Here is a 20096-nt window from a genome sequence, read left to right as displayed (position 1 = left end):
AGCTTGACCCCTTTTTTAAATTTGTATTTATCTGGTGAGTCCCACCAACTTTAGGGAGATGTGATGCTAAATCACCAGAGATCCCAAAACTGAGGGGAAGAATGCTGCCTTCTACTACTGTGGATTTAATAGGTCCCTCAAAGCGTGCCTTTCCGTTATCACTTTGCTCCTGTTTTATCACAAGGTAAACAACAAATACCAAATGTCAACCAGCGCTAGTTATGTCATACCATCTTGCCTGCAGCTGATGTACTGTATGTCAGCAAGCAGAAACGGTGTCACATACCAGGGAACGTTCCCTCCTCACATTCTTCACATTAAAATGTACAGTTGGGTTGACTTTCACGGTCTTAAAGTCGCATATAATGAGAGGGTGCAGAATTCGTGTGTCATTTTCTAGACCACAAGAAAAACTGTTAACCCCAAAGTGGAAACAAAAAGTGACTGGAGATGGAACCTCACATGTGGCCAGATCTGGTTCACGTTGTATAATAGTAGCTTATTTAATCAGAGCAGTTCATGGTACGACAATAACAATTGATTTTTACAAATTTACAGGGTATATATTGATTAATATTCAGGATAGACATTTCAAGCAATTGTACACTTAATCCTCCTTTTTTTAGACAGGTAGCTCATGTTTCACTCTTTTATTAGAGATTCTCACAGGTAAATTATAGGACAAGAAGAAGAGTAAAAACGGGCAAGATCTCCTGCTGAGCTGTTTGTATTTTTTATCAGAGGAAAGCTGGAGGACGACCACTATACAAGATGGCGGCAAGGTATTTGAGAAGAGCCACTGGTTAAAACACAGAAAGCAGACCCCGTTTTTTCCGTATACACCTGTTCCCAATGCCATAACATTCACATTCCAACACACAACATGACACAGGGCTAACCTTTACGTAACTACAACACTTACTGTATATAGGCTACTGTATCTCCAACACACACTCAGACACATACTTTGGACTGGGGCATCTGTTAAGCTCAAATGCACATCTGACTTTGATGAAATTCAGACAAAATTCACAGGGAGAGTGTCTCTCGCAAGAAGCAAAGTGGCAGACTGAGTCGCTAGCCGCTCTGGGTAGAGTACAGCTTACAGCATACATACACTAGGTGATTCTCTTCTCAAGATGTGATTGATGAAAAGCAAATGCCCATAGAAACTATCAGCGTGGATGTATTCCCTGCTGAGCGATTAAATCACTTCACTTCAATAAAATACAAAGCTAAATACACCACGTCCGTGCTATCGCCTCCTTACAGCATACCTATATCGTACTTAACAATGTATTATATCATTATATATGGAACATGCAGGTCAGCACTTTTTTGCCTTGATTTTAAGTTGTCAATAGATTCCAGTATTTATCACCATGGATCCATACTGACTACAGCTGTCGTCTTTAAAAGAGCAATCCCTCAAACTTTCAAGAGCCACATTTAAAGAGGAAAGAAGGTCAGTAATTGATTATCTATATTTTGTGAAGAGTATTCCTAGTGGCAAAAACAATACCTATAGTTTTTCCAGTGTTGATTTGAAGCCATATTTTGAAGAGCCTTTAAAAACGCTTTCAAACTGACAGACGAGAAGTCCTTGAAGTTGAAAGTTTTACAATTCCATGAAAACTGGGCCGTAGCGAATGGTCAGAATTAGTAAAGCATTGGTGGAGATGCTCACATTGGCTGGCTCCTACCACTTAGTCATATAAGTCAGGTCATTGACATCTTTCATTAGACATTCCCTGTTGGAGAAAGTTTTTCTTGCACGCAATAAAAAAAATTGATGTCTACATTAAAAAGCTTTTCACCAAACATATTAAATATCACTCTAACCCTCTTCTTTCGTTTGATGAAACACTATGAATTTCTTCCAGGAGTCTGAAGTGCCTTTGTGATCCAGATCTTCCATTTGCCGGTTTTGATGTGGTTGGCGGTTCTGGAAGTCTTCAGAAACAGCTTTGAGATTCAACTGGCCCTGAATACCACCATAATCCATAATTTAACATAATTTTAACTCCTCAACAGCCATAGCTGATTTCACAGCATGGATAGAAACAAATCCTTTCAACTGAAAAGACAACTCCAGTTACTTTTGATGAGCTCTAAGATGAAGTGCGGTGGGAACTTAGCCGTACATACAACACATAATGTAACTTCTGTATCAGCAGCACAGCCTGGATAAGAGATAGAGTATGCACCTGCTTGTTTTGACTCTATGACTAAACGCTATGGTTTGATACATTGTCTCTATCAAAAGCTACTGACTCGCTCACTGGAGACACACAGAACAGTGTGCACGCTGGTTATCTGTCAGCTGACAAGGGTTTGGGCTGTAGCAGTAAGATAACTGAGGAACTGATAGGTTTCAAGGTTTTTGGAGCACACCGCGTCTTCTCAGCTTCTAGTTTGTGATTTATAGGATCCAAGTTTAGCTGCTCGGGTTATATCTCCAATGTCATTGACATATTTCTAAATTCCTGCCTCGGGAACTTACAAGTTATTAAGATGAGCGTCTAGTCTTATATCTTGGTCTACCTATCTTCTCTAAAACTTCCTTTATGTGCTTCTTCCTCAGTTATTAGAGGTTTACCATACTTACATATGTGCAGTTCAAGGTCTGTGTTGCACCCCTCATTCTAAAGCCATCACATTTTGTAGCTGCTATGCATTCTGGTTGATTTCAGGCACTGTGGGTGTAGAAGTCGATCTTTTCTGCCGTGGACGTCTGAATGTTGGAGACAAGTCAAACCAAAGTGGTCGACAGTGTTTCCAGTCAAGCTCTGCGTAATGTCGGTAGAGAAACTCTATTGCAATGTGGAAGGTATTCCAGAGGGATTTCACTTTGTGTGGACTATACCATTTATTTTCTGAAATGCCATGAGAGTCATGTATGTATTGAGCGCACAGAGTCGAGTGGTAAACATCTTTACATCTAATTCTCTACAAAAAAGATTGAATAACCATGTTTTTTACATCTTTTCTTTTATAATATCTTAATACAGCACATCCCACTCTTTTTCCAATTGTGCACAAGTAATTGCTGAAGAGAATATAACTTATTTCTGTGTCCCCAACAACCCCAATTTTTCGCATATAGTTAGAAACACAACATGATGATGTCAACATTTGAACTCTCCTCAGTGTAATTTCTCTTTATCATCCACGAGGCGAGTATTTGCCCCTTTGACCTACTTTAATTCAGATTCTGCTTTCAGGAGTCACGTTGTGCAGTTATCTGGTGTCAGATGCTTCTCACTGAGACAGGAATATGGTGGTGAGTCACTGGCTTGTGCAAAGAGGTGTTACTCTGCGTCATAGCCGAGGCAAGGCATTTGAAAAGAGAAGGAGTCTAGAGTCCCTGGTAATCCACAGTACAATTATACTGATCCATGCAAAGCCTCATGCACCTGGATAGAAGATCAGACAGAACATTTTATAAGTATCTAAAGTGCTAAAGATAAGTGGCAGTGCGGAGACTCAATATATAAACAATTCAAGAGGAACGCACAAGGATCCCTGTTGTCGTTTTGGATTTGTGTTGAATTTACAGACAGAGAACAGATTGTTTTCAAATGGGATGTGTGGTTGGTTGGAAGCAAAGCTGGGATGCACATCACTTATCCACCACCGGGAGAACATTTGATACAACCTATGTTAAGGACATGACTGTGAAATCACATGTCCTGTCAAACGCAGTCAGCAGATTGTGAGGGGGAAGCGCCAGCTCCACATGGCTGCAGCTGGACAGTGATTGACAGTAATAGTGTCGTGTACATTTAGACCTTCTGTAGGTTACGCAGGTTTTCCGGGTCACAGGGCTCGCAGCGTTCAAAGGTCATATGCGTAGACTTTTTTATTACATGAGAGATAATACGCAGCCATGAGAATGTATAGTCAACTAGATGGGGAAATGTATGGAAGATCATCATGTTTGTGTGTGGAGTTGTTTTGGTGGAAGTCCCCTTTTCACTCTATAATAATCGCATTTAAAGGATGAGGCTGACTTTATGCTAGATTTTTCAAATTGTCAGCTATGAAAAGAGGAACCCCAGCAACATTTTTGGTCATCTCTTAAACTCTATGACATTCACAACCTCAGCTCAAAGCTAATTTGTTCCTGCTTAATATACAGTTCACCTTAAGGTACGTTATAGACAAGCTAACGGTCTTAGTACAGTAAGATTTGCATAATACTTGTTCCAGGCGCACAATGGAACTATATGTATAAGAATCCCATTCACAAAAATGTATTTCCCACAAACTGGCGGAAATATTTTGTCAAATTGGAGATAAATTGCGTATATCCCATGACTGGTCTCATGTGGCTACACACATAACTCGTGTAACTTATAATCACGCACATGCCTCCCCCCTGACTGCTTTATATTTCATGCTAGCACTGGCCAGAGTCTGTTGTAGCCAAAAGAGGATTAATAATAATTGTGTGGTGTGACACAGCTAGCGAGCTATGATAGCTTCCTCCTTTTGGAGGTCCTGCTTCCCAGAAGGTCAGCACACACAAAAACGTGGGTTGAAATTCACCAGGTCGAGTTGAATAGAAACAGGAATTGGTTCTTCGAGCCACTGATGAAAATTGAAAATGACCTGAAACACGAGATACGTGTTTACTTTCTTAACATCTAACCAACACCAGAATTACCCAAGCCTTAACCAAACTGTTTGTGTTGCTCACAGCATGTCAGCAGAAACCACTCTGTTTTTAAAGGCTGTGGTTTATTATCTTCACACTTTGATCATTCATTTAAAACAGAAATCTCTGGAGTGTTCAGGTGAGAGGTGATGCAGCAGGAAGAGGCAGGGCACATATTAATCCTACTGAGGGGAACATATTACCATTTACGGCAAATAGACACTGGCGTTGGCCTCCACCAAAAGCTCTCTTGAAGTCTTTGCCGATGTCTCTTGCATGTATGGTAGCGCTTTTTCATCCTGAGATATTTGGATTTAGTTTTGCGCCTGTCGCATGTTAGAAATGTCATCAACTCGCCCACCCGCTTGGGTTAAATCCTGGAAGGGATGTCATGCTGTGGCGGACATTTTTGGAAAAATACTTTCTGGTGTGACCAGGACTTATACAGTAGATGCCAATCAATAAAACTCTTAGTAAAGTATGAGACACACATCTTTAAAGGTACAGGTAAAGTTTTAGGTACATTTCTGAAGTTAACATTTACAGACCATTTGAATTATATGTGATTCATCCAGCAGAAAATCCAGACATGATAATTAACATTGGTTGACAGGATATATTATTCAATGGTTTGATTTACTGACAATAAGACAATCAAAAAATTGCCAGACTCTGAGTGTGCATTTCTGTGAGTTACTGTGCTTGCGTGAGTGTGTGTGTGTGTGTGTGTGTGTGTTGTCACTAAACTTCAGATTGGCCTGGAAACGAATCTGTGGGAAAGTTGTGGAGAAGGGCGGTGATGTCTGCAGTCTGAAACTCGAAGGTAAACGTGACTCCTCACCATGCTTCTCTCTCTCTCTCTCATACACACACACACAAACACACACACACACACACACACACACACACACAGCATACGTGCAGCTTCACACATAGTCTCCTCACAGCTCACAGAGACCAAAACCTTGCTCTCACACGAGTTACTGACACCAGACCTGGATGACAGTCACCCTGTTTGTCTCTACGGTGATAAGTTATATTGTGGGCAATTGGGTTTCTCTTTCTATATAGGAACTGCACTGGTTTTATCCATATGTCCATCGCTCCCAGTAAATGCAGGGCGATCAACCAAACAAAGTTTTCACTAGAACATGCGTCACTGTTTGGGGTGTGCTCACTGGCACAGCATCGCACACTTCTGACTACACGCATCACTAATGATGGGTGCACATGATGACGCCAAGCAAACCTGCCAATGTTGCCAGCTCATGAAAAAACCAGACATCACAGGGCTGCAGGATGAAGAACTACAGCCACAGTGTCTTAAAACATGAGACATTCTTTTTGCTAGAATTATCCATTCAAATATGGGTCAACTGTGACCATAAATAGATACAAGAAAACACCATTACACCACCAAGTCAGTTTGGCTCCAGGGATTCATACTGTCGACTCCAGAGAGTGAGTCACTCTTCCATCTGCAGCCTCAGCAGAAATCCTGATTCCTCAGACCTGGCTACGTGGTTGGTGAGTCTGTGTCACTGCAGCCTCACGTTTCTCTTCCCAGCCGACGGGAGTTGAACCTGACCTGATCTCTGCTCATGTAGAACCATCCACCTCAATGTAAGACGTGTTGCTCCAACCGGTCCGACCATTCTCCTCTGACCTGACTCGTCAACACAGAACTGCTGCTCACTGGCCGTTCGGACACTGACAATAACGCCATTTATTCCTCATTTATCAGTGTAGATGTTGCCATGGCGGCTGTGGCTGAGGGGTAGAGGGGTCGTCCTCCAACCTGAAGGTCGGCAGTTCGATCCATCTGACCCATCTGCATGCCGAAGTGTCCTTGGGCAAGATGCTGAACCCTGAATGACCCCACTAGAATAACAAAGTGCTGCGAATAGATGCACTGTATGAATGTGTGCGGGAATGGGTGAATGTAAAACTGTACTGTAAAGCGCTTTGAGAGGTCATCAAGACTAGAAAAGCGCTATATAAAAACAAAACCATTTACCATCTACTAAAAATGTTGATTCCTGACAGTAACAGTAGTGTAAGTGGTGTAATAGATGGCTGCTACGAAAACTCAGGTATTAACTACAGGTCATTTGTTGTCTCATTTAGATGTCAAGTAAAAATTACATTCGGTCACAATGACACACACTCATAATGACATTTTTTTTGGCAGATCATACAACATGGTGGTGCTTCTCCACTCTCCACTCCAGGAGGACTTTGCAGCTGGCAGAGAAACTGTCTGATACTCCCTGTGAAACCTGCAGCTTACTGGCTTTTGTGACTTTCGGACAGAGCCCGGCTGTTTGCTCCTTCTTGTTTTCAGCCTTTATTCTTCTTGATTCCACACGAAGCCGGCTGCTGGCTGTATCCTCACGTGTCCTTCAAACATGTGTGCGATCGATCTTCTCCTTTGACTCTTGGCAAGAAATCAAACGTGTGTTTCCCCAAGCTGTGCAATAATTGCTTTAGAACCAACAGAGGCTTGTTTGATTGCCACAGTGTGCAGGCGTTCTGCCTTGACCTGAGGGCGGATCAGGGGGGCGGGTTTTGAAAATCAGGAGAAGTTAACATTAGAGTTAGTGGTATTCAGTTCAATCAGCAGATACACTTAGATTGCTATGTGAGAGAGAAATATGTATAAAGAGTATCATCTTTAGATACTCCCTCTTAAGATATGGACAGACCTGGTTGTTTAGCTTTCAGGCTCTGGCATCCTCCCAAAGTGGTGTGCAACTCTGACGTCATGATGAAGTGAAAGCAGACACACCTCCACCTCTGATGCACGCCAGGCCCAAAGTCCAGAACTCCATCAACAGATTCCAAGAGGGGTAAAGGGGAGTGATACTTTTAAGTCTCTGTTCACACACACACATACGTAGGGTGAATGGTCAAAACAGCTTGAATAACGTCATTAACAACATTCCTGAAATGCATAAACATAAGAGAGGACTCCCCTGGCTAATAACAAATAACACATTGTGTGCCAACAGTGTATCCCTCTCAAAAGCTACACAGACGACAATTCAGTGATCAGTAACGAAAAGAAAAGTTGAGTAAGTATGAACATGTCTTTATTTACTGAAATACATTTTACTATCATGTAGAGTTTCCAATTCTGAACAGATTTTTAGATTTTCATATAGTTTAAGAAAAAAATATCAAATTCTTTGGAAGGTGAACGGATTCTGGAACTCCAGGGCCGATCTTGATATTTTCTCTGGCGCCGGTAAGTGGATATAGACTTACTTTGCACTAGCTTGTTGGAAAATTGATTTATGAATATGATTCTGTTTCTTGTAACCTGGTAATCGATCTTGCTTCTTACACATCCAGACGTTCATGCTTGTTCTGGGATTAGTCGCCTTTTTCACTTTCAGATCTGTGAATATCGGATGAGGCTTGATGATTATTATTTTAAAGTAAATAATATTCAACTATCAATTGTCTCTGAAATCCATTCAACAACTGGTAAGATGATGGAAAAAAATGGTTGACCGACAGACTGACCAATAAATGCCATCCAGAGAGCCAAGATGAAATATGGATCAACAGAGATTTGAACTTTGACATCATGGCTATAACGGTTGAGTTAAATTAATTTCTTGCTCCAACAGTGTCAAGGAGTCTACAAGTTTGTTCTTTATAGTAATTTATCATCAATATATCCCAGTCTCAGAGCTCTCAGGACATTATCTTTATTTCAACACTTCAATACCATAATTGTAAAGTATTAATGACCTATAAAAGATGACAAAATGTGAAAAAGTCAGAATTCTGAGATTTTATTTCAAGTTATCAAGGAAGCACATTTTCTGCAAATAAATCTGACACAGACCAAATATCTATTCACTTTGAACACGTTCCTGCATCTGATATCCATTAAAGCCAGAGTAGTCACATTGCCTTTAGCAATACAGTGGCACCCAGTTGATTAACACTGTTTCTCATACAATGTTGAACCAAGCAAATTTCATTTTAAAGAGCATTCCTCAGCATTACATTCACTGTCTGTTTCCTATTACCCCTTCACCTCCCTGCAGTGAAGCCGTCAACTTCACACGCATCATGCCCCGCACCCCTGTGGCTCAGACAAGGTACGTTCCACAGACCTCAGCTCTCACTATCAGGTCGTACCAAGGTGAATCTTCCGGAGGGGTCGGGGATGAACCACCTCTCCCACAGGTCCGAGTGAACAGCAGGATACTTCCATGGTTTGAAAGGGCCATTCCAGTGCAGCAGATGTGCCTCCTGTAGGAAGCTCTCGGAATAGCGGGCATCCGGACTCCAGCCTGGACAGACAGGAATGTTTTTTAAAATTAACCTGAGGGCAGTGCTACAATATAATAAGATTCTCTATGTCTATATGTAGCAGAAATAATGAGTCCCCTCATCACCTCTTTACATTATTACTCAAACGTAATAATAATACGATTATCTATTGATCTATCGATTAGAATCATCTCTTTCAATTCTGTGCCTTGATTCGTAGTCACAGATAAAGCGAAGCTCAGCTACCCTGACCCTTGACCCTTGACCCTTCACTTCAAGCAGACCTCAGTACACTTCACAGCAGCTTCTCCCTGTACAACAGCAGGTGAACGCATCACCGTTCAAAGGCTCCTTGGGCCGTGCAAGAGTGAACACATCAGCATTCAATGCAGCTGTGATGTCGTGTGCTGACTCAGACTCTTTAGTCAGTCGGTTTGATACAGCACGTTCAGTCCAGGACAACGTTGGCCTATACAAGCTCAGCACATGAGTTTAATGGCTCAGCAGAAGATGGTTTGGTATCAGATCGTGATTGTTTCTTTAAATGAACAACCAGCATGGCTATCATCAGTTTGTGTCAGCAGCCCTACAGCCATGTCAAGAGCATTTTCAGGTGAAGGGTGTTTGCCGACAGAGCAACTTCTGGGTCTGCATCTATTACTTGAACACAATCATACAAACAAAGGGATAGGTGCGAATGTGAACACGGCAGATGTGAAGATATCAGAGGACATTTAGGCTTAAAATTCCGTGTTAATGATGCAGTTTCGAGTCGTAATTCAATGTTGGGGCTTACAGACACTTGGGTGACACAACAGGAACAGTATGGAGGCATGTTATGTGTTTCTTTCTCTTGTTTTTTCTTTACGTTTGAACACAAGGTCGCTCCGTTATTCCAATTGTTGGATATGGCTGCAACGCTATTTACCCCTGAAACTCTGACAGTGTTCTGTAGACTCACCCTCCCCCCCATCGACATAGTGGTGAGTAGAAGAAAGAAGACCATGAGACGCGAGGAAGCCATTTCAAAAATATTGGAACTTTCGGAGGAGGGACTTTTGGAGTTGATAGGAAACTATAGACCTCTTTCTTAAAAGCATTTACACATCCACCCCAACTTTTGCCATGATGGTTGTTATCAGAGACTCTCGACTCTGTGCTGCTCTCTAGGGGAATGTTTTTCTCAATAGCTGTGCCAATGTAAAGGACATAGAAGCTTGTGGACAGTGATGGAAGTATCTCTTTTTTTAATATTAATTGCTGCATAAATGACCCTTTAACATCTGTAACTAGCTCTAACTGCACTTCATCACCTGATCTCATGGTGTCTCATCCACGTTCTATTTTATTAAGTTATTTAGTTACATTAAGTTTCAAGTGTCACATTGTCAGTGTAATATATGTGAACATGTCAATGTGAATTAACTCTTCCCCTTTTCCCACCCCAAAGCTGTTATTGGACAGTTTGTTATATCGAGTAACGTTAGCATGAACATTACTAGAAAAATGTGTGCTGCACCTCTACATGAAAAATATAAGTTTGTATTTCATTTTGACAAGTCTACGCTGCCCTCTGCTGGACAAAACTGGAAGGTAAATACACGTTGCCTGGTTGTCTGTGCTGTGATGACATTTAAATGATTCATTTAAATGATTCATTTAAATGTCATGACACAATGAGCAATTCGGGTAGTTATTAAGGATTAAGAGCTACATGGTTGTAATTTAACACGTGTTTATTATTTAAAATCACTAAACAGTATATATATACTATGTTGTATTTCTTGTCAATCATGACAATGCACATGTTTTTATTGCATCAAATAACTAATTAAAACCATATTCATCAGACACATATAGCAGTGTATATACCTGAAAAACTGTGAAATACATGTGAAAAATGTATTTATCAAGCACTTTGTAGTTTGGTCCATGTCATGAACTATACTGCAACCTGCCACCAGGAGGCCATCCAGAACTGTCAATGCATTTCCTTACATGTTTCCAATTTTAGGGACTGCTGATTTTGTTCCGTTTTCTATTTGGTAGTTAGAGATACAATGACTACATGTATACACTGATAATAAAATAACACTGAATTATCATAGTATGCCCACAAGAGGATGAATTGTTTTATTATTTATATTTTCAGAAGTACGATTTCATGTATACGTTTTCAGACTCCTCAGGAACTCTCATTGAGATTCTTCTATGTATGAAAAAAAAAGACATTATCTCACCGAGGTGCCTGACGTGCCACAGAGGATCCAGTGTGGTGAACTTGTCATGAAAAACGATCAGCATGGGTGGGGTCGCCACACCTCCCGCCATGGCACTGCTGTATATGTTCTGCCTGGTGGCGAGAAAGGAAAGCGTTTCTGGTGAGACAGGTTTTTATATACAGTAGATTATATAATACCTGGAAAAATGGAATTCCATTAAAAATAAATTATGTAATTATCTGACAGATTTAAACGGGTAAAAAAGATTGGACAGTTGGAGCAGACTTTGCTTCAGGGTGTGGTTGTGATAAAGACTCAAGTCAGAACACACCTGAAGACAAATACATATCTGTAGTATAGGCCGCTCCTATAATTATATATCATCTATCTGTACATCTGTACTGTGAGACCTATATTCTTGTCATCACAAACAGGTCTCTTATTGAGGTCTAAGGGCAGAGGATGTAACACCTTGTTAAGCCCTATGAGATAAACTGTGATTTGTGAATACGGGATAAACAAATAGGATTTGATTGATTGACATTGACTCCTTGCTGATCTTACAGTTGTAATGAAGGGTTCTTGCCAAGCAGATGCCTGCTACAGTTATACTAATGAATTGATTATTCACACCAGATCTGACCTGAAATTCTCTTCCATCCATCTCTCCAGCTGTTTGGTGATCTTTTGCTTCTTCCACTCCCTGATGTCCGCGACGAACACTCCGGGGTTGAAGGAGCAGTCTCTGGGGTTGATGGCCAGGTCTTTGACTTCCTGTTTCCTGTAGTCCAGGAAGCCCATGTAGGTTGTCTAGGAGACGAGCTCAGAGGAGAGGACGGATTTTCAGATGCAGAGTCTTAAGAAACATTGTTTTTGTCTGGTTTGGTTTTCGGGTATTACTCTCACACTGACTGTTTAAGGTACAAAGAGATCTGATAGAAGGAATAAAGATCCACCTGCATGCCGATGCTGCGCACCATCTCATGCGTGGAGGGCAGGTCGCAGTCGGTGGCGAAAGCAGCAGCGTGTCCGGGCTTCAGTTTGATGTTGAACAGATCCTTGATGTCTCCTTGAAAGCAGGAACAAACAATTAGGTGGAAAAATACATCATTCACAAATACACTCTACCCGTCACATTAAAGTTATTTAAACGGGATGTTCATCTCAGTCTGAATCTTCAGTCATTGGTCATTAGACAATATTGAAAAATGTGAATTCTTCGAAGGACTTTTGGATCTGCATTAAAAAGCGCTTTAAAAAGCACTTTTCCATTAGTTAAGTTTTAAGTAAGTGACACTATGAACTGTTTTCATACATAGTGCAACCTCACAGTCACAAAAAATGTCATAACACCCTAACCAGAGTTCATTATAACATAATAACATGTAGTATATATGGTGTATTTGTGATGAAAACCCAAGATAAGAAGTAGAGAAGCAATAAATAAATGGCTCCGGATCAAGAGGAAAGACCCCAACTGGGCCCCAAAATATTAGGGACACACCCAGTTCTGATGATCCTTTTGATGTCTTGTAATAAAAAGCAAGAAACACCCGAAGACCCTAAGGTACACAGCTGATGATTGATGACACAGCTAACATTTGCCAGTAGTTGGCAATTATCATCAATTATCATCATTATCATCAATTATCAATTATCATCAATTATAATCATCAATTATCATCAATCTAGTGCCGGAGTCCTTTAAACATACGTAAGGGATATTCACCATCTTGTCCTTTTCTAAAATAAATAAGTCAGTACCTGAATGTATTATATAAAATATGAATTGTCATCCCGGTGGCCTATGGTTTTAACTTTCTTGGTATATAATTACGACATGCTGACACAAGTGTGATGGGCCATCTTGGAACCAGCAGTGTACCCAGGCTGCAAACATATTTTTCAAGTGAAGTAGGAGCTATCGTTCTGTGGTTAAACTGTATTAACTTTCAAGAAATTTCCTTCAGGCATGATCATGCATACGTACCCTGCACAATGACATCATCATCTAAGTAGATCACTCTATTGTGGTTGATGTCCAGCAGGGGTAAGTAAAAGCGCACAAAGTTGAGCTGCAAAATAAAAGCAAAGTCACTATTTCATGATCACGAGAACTTCAAATGAGCATGCACAGTGTAATGTTTGTTCTGCTGCAGGACCAAAAGCAAACCCACAACTCACTGGGTGTAACAGTTCAGGTCGGGAGGAATCTGGCTTCACTTTTCCTCTTAGAACCATGGGGTTGAATTCCAGTATCTTATACCTGATGCCTTTCAGTTTAGTCTTCTCAATGTACTGCCTGCGGAGAGGCAAGGAAAGAAAGAAGAGGTAGATAAACATGTAGGGTTAGCTCTATAAAAATACAGAGGGAACGAGAACCCCCTGCCAGGCCAAAATGAAGTATAGATCTAATAACAAAACCAGAATGGCACTCAGTAGACTGCATACCTCCACCAAAGCCCAGCAGCCCCCTTGTGAAACCACATTTAGATTCACTAGATACTGATTTTTCTAAGATCCATGAATTGTTCTCTGAGAAATCAAGGAAAATGTTGAAAATTGGCAATCTCACAATGGTAAAGTAAAAAATTCTACATGTGTCACTTTGTGAATGAAGTGCAATTTTTAGCAAAGGTTATTCTTAGGCAATACAATATTTCTGGGACTGTGTATCACAGTATCACAGTGAAAAGTGAATAAGCAATAACACTGGGACATCGGGTCCCCTTCATATTTGGAAACAGTTAAAGTGGAGACCAATACATTTACAGTTTAAATTAACATATCACCTGAAATATGAAATCATCATTGCATCTTTAAAAACAGACCTTGACAGTTTCACACCATCCCGGAAAGTAACAATATAGAAGAAAACGCTGGCGTCCGTGTTGCTGTAGACGCTGTTGATGGTGGCCATGGTTCCACCCATCCGCTCCTCTGATGAACAGATGACTACAGGGACGACATTATCTGCCTCTGGTACTTTCAGTGCAGGAACTCTCGCAGCGCTTCCACGGCCCCTCCAGTGATCTGAGAGGAAGCAGACAGCAGTCTACTAACAACTAAATTATACTTAAAATGAAGGATAAATTATGTGATTACAAACTGTGGGGATGTACCTGGGAGCTTGGGCGGAGTGGAGGCTCTGAACAGTGTGTTGTGCAGGAGCAGACACAACATCAGTACGACCAGCACCAGGAGGACATGATTAACTGAAACACAGGGATAGCAGATTCTAAGGTTTCTCTCAGTGTGCAGTGGGAAATTTCTCACATTTAATCCCGACCATCTTCAAGGAAATTCCCCTTTAAATATTAGCATTAGTGGGTCAATATAAAATGATTGTCGCACGTTTTAAATTCTTTGAATCACCAAAAAAATTTCAACTAAAATGATTGACTTGTTCGGCAACCACTCAAGTTGCAGTCAGGCTATAGCCAGAAAAATGTTTTTGAAGAACATTTTTATGTTTCAGTGACGTTGACCTTTGGATGATTGGAAATAAATTGGCATCACTTCATAACTTCTTGGTAGTACACACAATTGGCTTCCAAATTCTTAGTTATGAGTTACAGCCAAAGACGACTATTGTGAGGTCACAGTGAACTTTGACTAGCAAATTCATTTCAGGTCTTTTATTCCCAGAAGACATTCCTGATACTGGAAGTCGCCTCCACAAGACACAATTATGCAGCCATCTCCAGAGGTTATGTCTGAAAACGGCTCATGTTAAATATGGAAGTATTGGCACGAGGTTATTAGCTTAGTGTAACATTAATATTTGGAGCAGGGCAAACATTATGCTTAGTTCTTTCCAAATTTAAAAACAGCTACAGGAAACTCTGATCCTGACTTATTAACATGTTGCTGTTCAACCAAACTGCTGGTTTTCCTCCAGAGTGCAGATTAAACAACTGAAATATAATTTGTTGATTAACTTTATATGTGTTTGTAGTTTTTAGCTACTGATTCCAGCCTTTGTAAAAGGTTAAGCCAACTGCCTCCCAGCTCTGGCTCCATCTTCTTAAAGTCAAAGCTAAAAACATAAAGGTAATATTTTTCTCTTATTGAATCAGCGCATCACTGAATCCCTGAATCCCCTGTTTGCTCTAATTATTTTTCTTACAGAGCCACAGAGATGCACATTGTATCTCAATCCAGCGTTTGAGTGTGTCCACCAGCTGCCAGACAGACAAGAGGGACAGAAGATCAAACATCCACCTGAAAACAATTTAAAAGCTCTGGCTGCTGATCCAGGTTCCATAACTAACCCTGGACAATATCCTACCTGCGAAGATGTTTCACTCTGAAATATTTGACTCAAACAAAGACCTGCACAGATGTGCTTTGTGAGACACACAAAAATCATTTTACATTGTTTAAGATTATTATAACCTGAACTTGAACGTTTCACCAGACAAAAGATGGTATATGTTCAAGGACAAATTAGATTTGGGTGAAATAATTTTTTACAAATAACTGTCTTTAATATCACTCATTTATCTTTTTTATTGTTTAATTTTGGAAGCAAACTCTAAACAAGCCATTTGCATTCAGTCCAGCTGTTCACACCCTGAATGGAATCATGAACTCTATAACTCCTGACAGCCTGTCATCTGGCCACCTCATCACGCCACCTCCCCCAGCACACACGTGCACATGTGGTGCACATGCAAGCTGGATACTTTCCTGTTACGATGCCAAGAAAGAAGTCAGGGGTTCCTTTACTGCTTCACCAACTAAACCTCACTTCAACAAAGCTCACGCTATAGTCGACTAGCTGACCTTGTTAGTGCCTCTGCTCGTGGACAGAAACAGGATACACACATGACACTTTTTGTTGTCTCGTGTAAACGGATGAAAGTCTAAATCAGTTTATACTTACTTTTTCTCAGGAGAGCCATGTTTCATGTTTGCTTCCAGCAGCATCTGCAAACACGTACACATATACACACACACACACACAGACACACACACAGACACACACACACACACACACAAAATGGAGAGAAGTTAACTTGACAAACAGGAGATGAAATATGTCTTGGCGTTACAGTAACACTAATGTCTGGTGGGATGAATGAAGGATTTGGCCTCAGTGGAGAAGGAATCTGCCAACACAGCTGAAAGTGACAGATGACAGGTCTCATAATTCCTCAGACGAATGACACAAACAAGTCTCCGGAGTACAGACTTAACTACAGACTTAACCGCTAAGAAGCACTTGGCTGAGCGTCATTAATAAATCAAACCAGGATCCTCCTCCATACAAGAGATTGGAAAAGCGACTCTCAAGGGATCAGGTGACTGACAACATGAATACTAAATACACTGACTGTCTGATATGATTCCTTAAACCTTATTCCGGACATTAGTCACCACCCAGCTTGCCAAGAAAGTACAACAGCGGCTGTACTTCCTGAGGTTGCTGGGGAAATTCTTTATGTCACCAAAGATCCTCAGCAACTTCTACAGCTGCATCATTGAGAGCATCTTGGTGGTAAAGGCCTTCACAATGGAGCAGGCTCTTCTGTGGACTCACATGACCTTCAGAGAGGGTAGTGATGTCCTGGTGATCCTCTCAGCGGCCTTTACCACCAAGATGCGCTCAATGCAGCTGTAGAAGTTGCTGAGGATCTTTGGTGACATGCTGAATATCCCCAGCCACCTCAGGAAGTGGCACCGAACTCCGGATAATCTCCAGACATTCACCATAGGGGCTCTATATGAGAATCCGCCCCCTTGTAAAATCTCAGCAGAATGTCTGAAGCAAGTGTTGAAGGCATTTCTAACACGCGACAGAGGCAAAAATGTCATTATAATGAAAATTTGCTCCACACAAGAACATGTCAACTGAGATTTTAGTTGTACGGAATGAATCACTACACCACCTCTTACCTGAACACTAAGGTCTGTGCTGTTGTGAATGCGTCTGAGCAGAGATTCTCCTAATGCGTTGTCCATGTGTGAAAGGCAAACTCCGGAGAATGTCCGGACCCAATCGAGCGAACTCTCTCCAGAGATCATGTATGACAACGGCTCATGTCTGCAGTAAAAGTTAGGCCCGTTCAATCAGCAAAGGTGCATGATAGCCCCACCCCCCACCCCAGAACAACACAACCTGCAGTTAACTGACTGAGGCCCCGAGCCAGGAGACACTGGACAACACACGTGGCTGCATTTAGTCCAAAGCCTTTCACCACTTCCTGGTGCCAGGGCTTTCAAGAAGGAATCCAACTGCCGGCGGGATTGTTTAAACTTTTACGTAACTGCCCAAACAGAGATGCTTACACAATGAAATGACAAAAGCCCATCCCAGCGGCTCCAACTGTAAACAACCTCCTCTGATTTCCTACTCCATCTCTATTGCCTCATTGTGATGAAGGTTAATTTAACAGGATCACTGTGAAACTGTGGGTTCCATTAACTTCATCGTTTGGGCATTAAGCGTGAAGTGGTGACACCTCAGATTTAGGGTGACGCCCAGACCGTCTGCTTCCCCCGTGTCCTCCGAGACCTGCAGACTCACCCTGAGCTTCAACAGTTTGGTTTGTTTGTGGCTGTTTAGAGCAGCCGGCCACATCTGGAACTGCTTAGCTTCAGATCCACGGGGCCCGACATGCTCCAGCGTAGTGTCCCCTGCCTGCTTTCCAACAACTGATGAATCACTCAACTCAAACATTGTTTCTGTCTTACATCTATCATGACCACGAATCTCATGGCCCATACAGTCACATTGTCAATGCTCTGCACATTTTGTAGAAGGAGATACAGACTTCACATTTGTTTATAGCACTCGTAATCTCTATTTATGAGAAATCTTCAACAAAAAAAATACACCAATGTGGAAACTTATACAAAAATATCATTGGGTAATATTGCTCCAGGAATCTTTTTAGCTGCAAACAAGCTGTGGTGGAAAACATGAAAAACAGTTCCTAGACATTGGCAAATTATTTTGTGTGTGTGTGTATTTGTGTGTGTGTGTGTGTGTGAGTGAGTAGATCTGTTACAGATTTTGTGGGCACATGAATCTGTCGTCACTGGGGACAAAAAGTAGTTCCCCCTAAATGAAAACCATGGACTTCTAGAGTGAGTTATTTGTCAGGCGCAGTAGAGCTAAAGGGGACCAAAGCCTGGTCCTAATGAGGCAGCACTTTGCTTCTGAGGCCCTGGTTAAAGTTAGTGATACATGTATTGAGGTTAGGTTAAGGTTAGCTTTAGGCATAAACTGGTCAGTTAATGCTCAGGATAATGTTTTAGTCAGGGTGTGGACAAAGAATGGAAGAGAATGCCAAGTGCTTATAGGGATAGCTGTGCAAGGCTGTGTGTTTGAGTGAGTGGGGGGATGGGGGTCCAAACCCAAAGCACCCCACACTGCAAAAATGTGAAAAAACGTGGTTGACTTTTTCAAGAATATATAATTACTTCCAATTTTTTTCTTTCACTTGCCAAAAAGAGCAAAGCCACTAAAAGAAGTAAAGCTACAAATGTTTGAAACTAGTTTAAGAGCAAATAGGACAAAATGTTCTCCTGTTTAACTGCACAACAGAGTTACACCAACGCCACAACATGCATAACCTGCAAATGGACGTTAAGTTAGAAAACAGACAGAGACAGAGATAAGGTAAGAAGAGGGTGTGTCACTGTCATGGGCCACAGCTGCAAGCACATTCAACATGTGGTTACTCACCAGAGATCAGTCTCACTCCTGCTGCTCCATGTTGTAAAACTAGGAGGACTGTGACTCCACGCTCCCACTTCTCTCTTCTTCTCTCCATCCTCCTTCTCTCTCTCTCTCTCCCACTTCTCTCTCGCTACCCCTCCTCTTTCTCATTCCCCCCTCTTTCGCTCACCCCCTCCTCTTTCTCCCTCCTCTTTTTCTCTTTCCCTATTCTGTCTCTCTCCCCTCCACTTTCTCTTTTCCGTCACCCTACCCTCCCCCTATGTTTCTTACGCCTCTTTCTCTCTCCCCAAACTTTCTCTCTCTATCTCTCTAGCTATCTCTCCCTCCTCTTCCCCTCCCTCTCCTCTTTCTCTCTCCCCCTCCTCCTTCTCTCTCTCTCTCAGTTCTTCCTCCAGATGTGTCTCCCTATCCTGTTCACCAGCAGCTCTGATCCCTCTCTGTCATGACGCCATGAGCCGGATCATCTCTCATCCTCTGTCATAGCAGTGATACTGAGCAGTTCAGGTCTGCTGTGAAATACTGGTTTGTGGCTAATAACTAATTAACGTATAGGGCTGCACAACTCACCCTTACCTTCACCCAGGCTGCGGCTCAGCCATTACACTGTCTGGACCTACTGTAAACAGCCCCTAATGATTCATTGTATCTCACAGACATCTTAGTCAGGGACTAGACAGAAGTAGATCAAGGAGAGGAGTGCTTTGTAAATTTGTAAATAGGGTGGAAACTACACACTGATAGTGATTGCAATACTTTCTGCATATAATTTGTGTATACATGTATAGTGTGGACTGCAGAGCTTTGCTTGTTTACAATGAAACCATACCAACTTTGCCAAATTGTGAACTTTGTCTCTCCACAACCAAGACCTCCGCAATGACACAATAACAATGTGACAACAAAGAGGACAACATGAATCACTTACATATTTTGTTGAAAACAAAACACTTTCAAACAGTTAGTGGGTATAAAAAACTGCTGTACATACAAACCCTCAGTTACTCACAGGAAATATGAGTGAAAGAAGTTTAATTGAAAATGACAATTAAACACACAGGACTGTAATGTTGTAATAATACATGAATGTGAGGGATATCTCTCTCTCTCACACACTCACACTCACATACACACGAGTCACACAAACAGACACCATCGGATCCACAAATCTTGCATCCCCAGCTTTTTGCACGAGAGGGACATCGTCCCTTCGTCGGGGCGGGAAACTCGGGAGTCG

General features: G+C 41.6%; 1 protein-coding gene across 1 annotated transcript; it reads right to left on the bottom strand.

The window, feature by feature from the left end:
- Positions 1-8556: 8556 nt before the first annotated feature.
- Positions 8557-18999, bottom strand: glt8d2 (glycosyltransferase 8 domain containing 2). Its single transcript, XM_053415041.1, has 10 exons — positions 18869-18999; positions 16061-16104; positions 14295-14387; positions 14004-14205; positions 13357-13474; positions 13163-13247; positions 12129-12241; positions 11816-11982; positions 11191-11303; positions 8557-8970 (listed from the first exon to the last, which is right to left on the bottom strand). Exons 2-10 carry the CDS (start codon positions 16077-16079, stop codon positions 8792-8794), a joined length of 1089 nt encoding a protein of 362 aa, XP_053271016.1. The 5' UTR covers positions 16080-16104; positions 18869-18999; the 3' UTR covers positions 8557-8791.
- Between the last annotated feature and the right edge of the window lie 1097 nt (positions 19000-20096).

This window comes from Pleuronectes platessa, chromosome 22 (assembly GCF_947347685.1).
Source record: "Pleuronectes platessa chromosome 22, fPlePla1.1, whole genome shotgun sequence".
Lineage (NCBI taxonomy): Eukaryota > Metazoa > Chordata > Actinopteri > Pleuronectiformes > Pleuronectidae > Pleuronectes > Pleuronectes platessa.
This window is presented reverse-complemented; position numbering and strand designations above follow the sequence as displayed.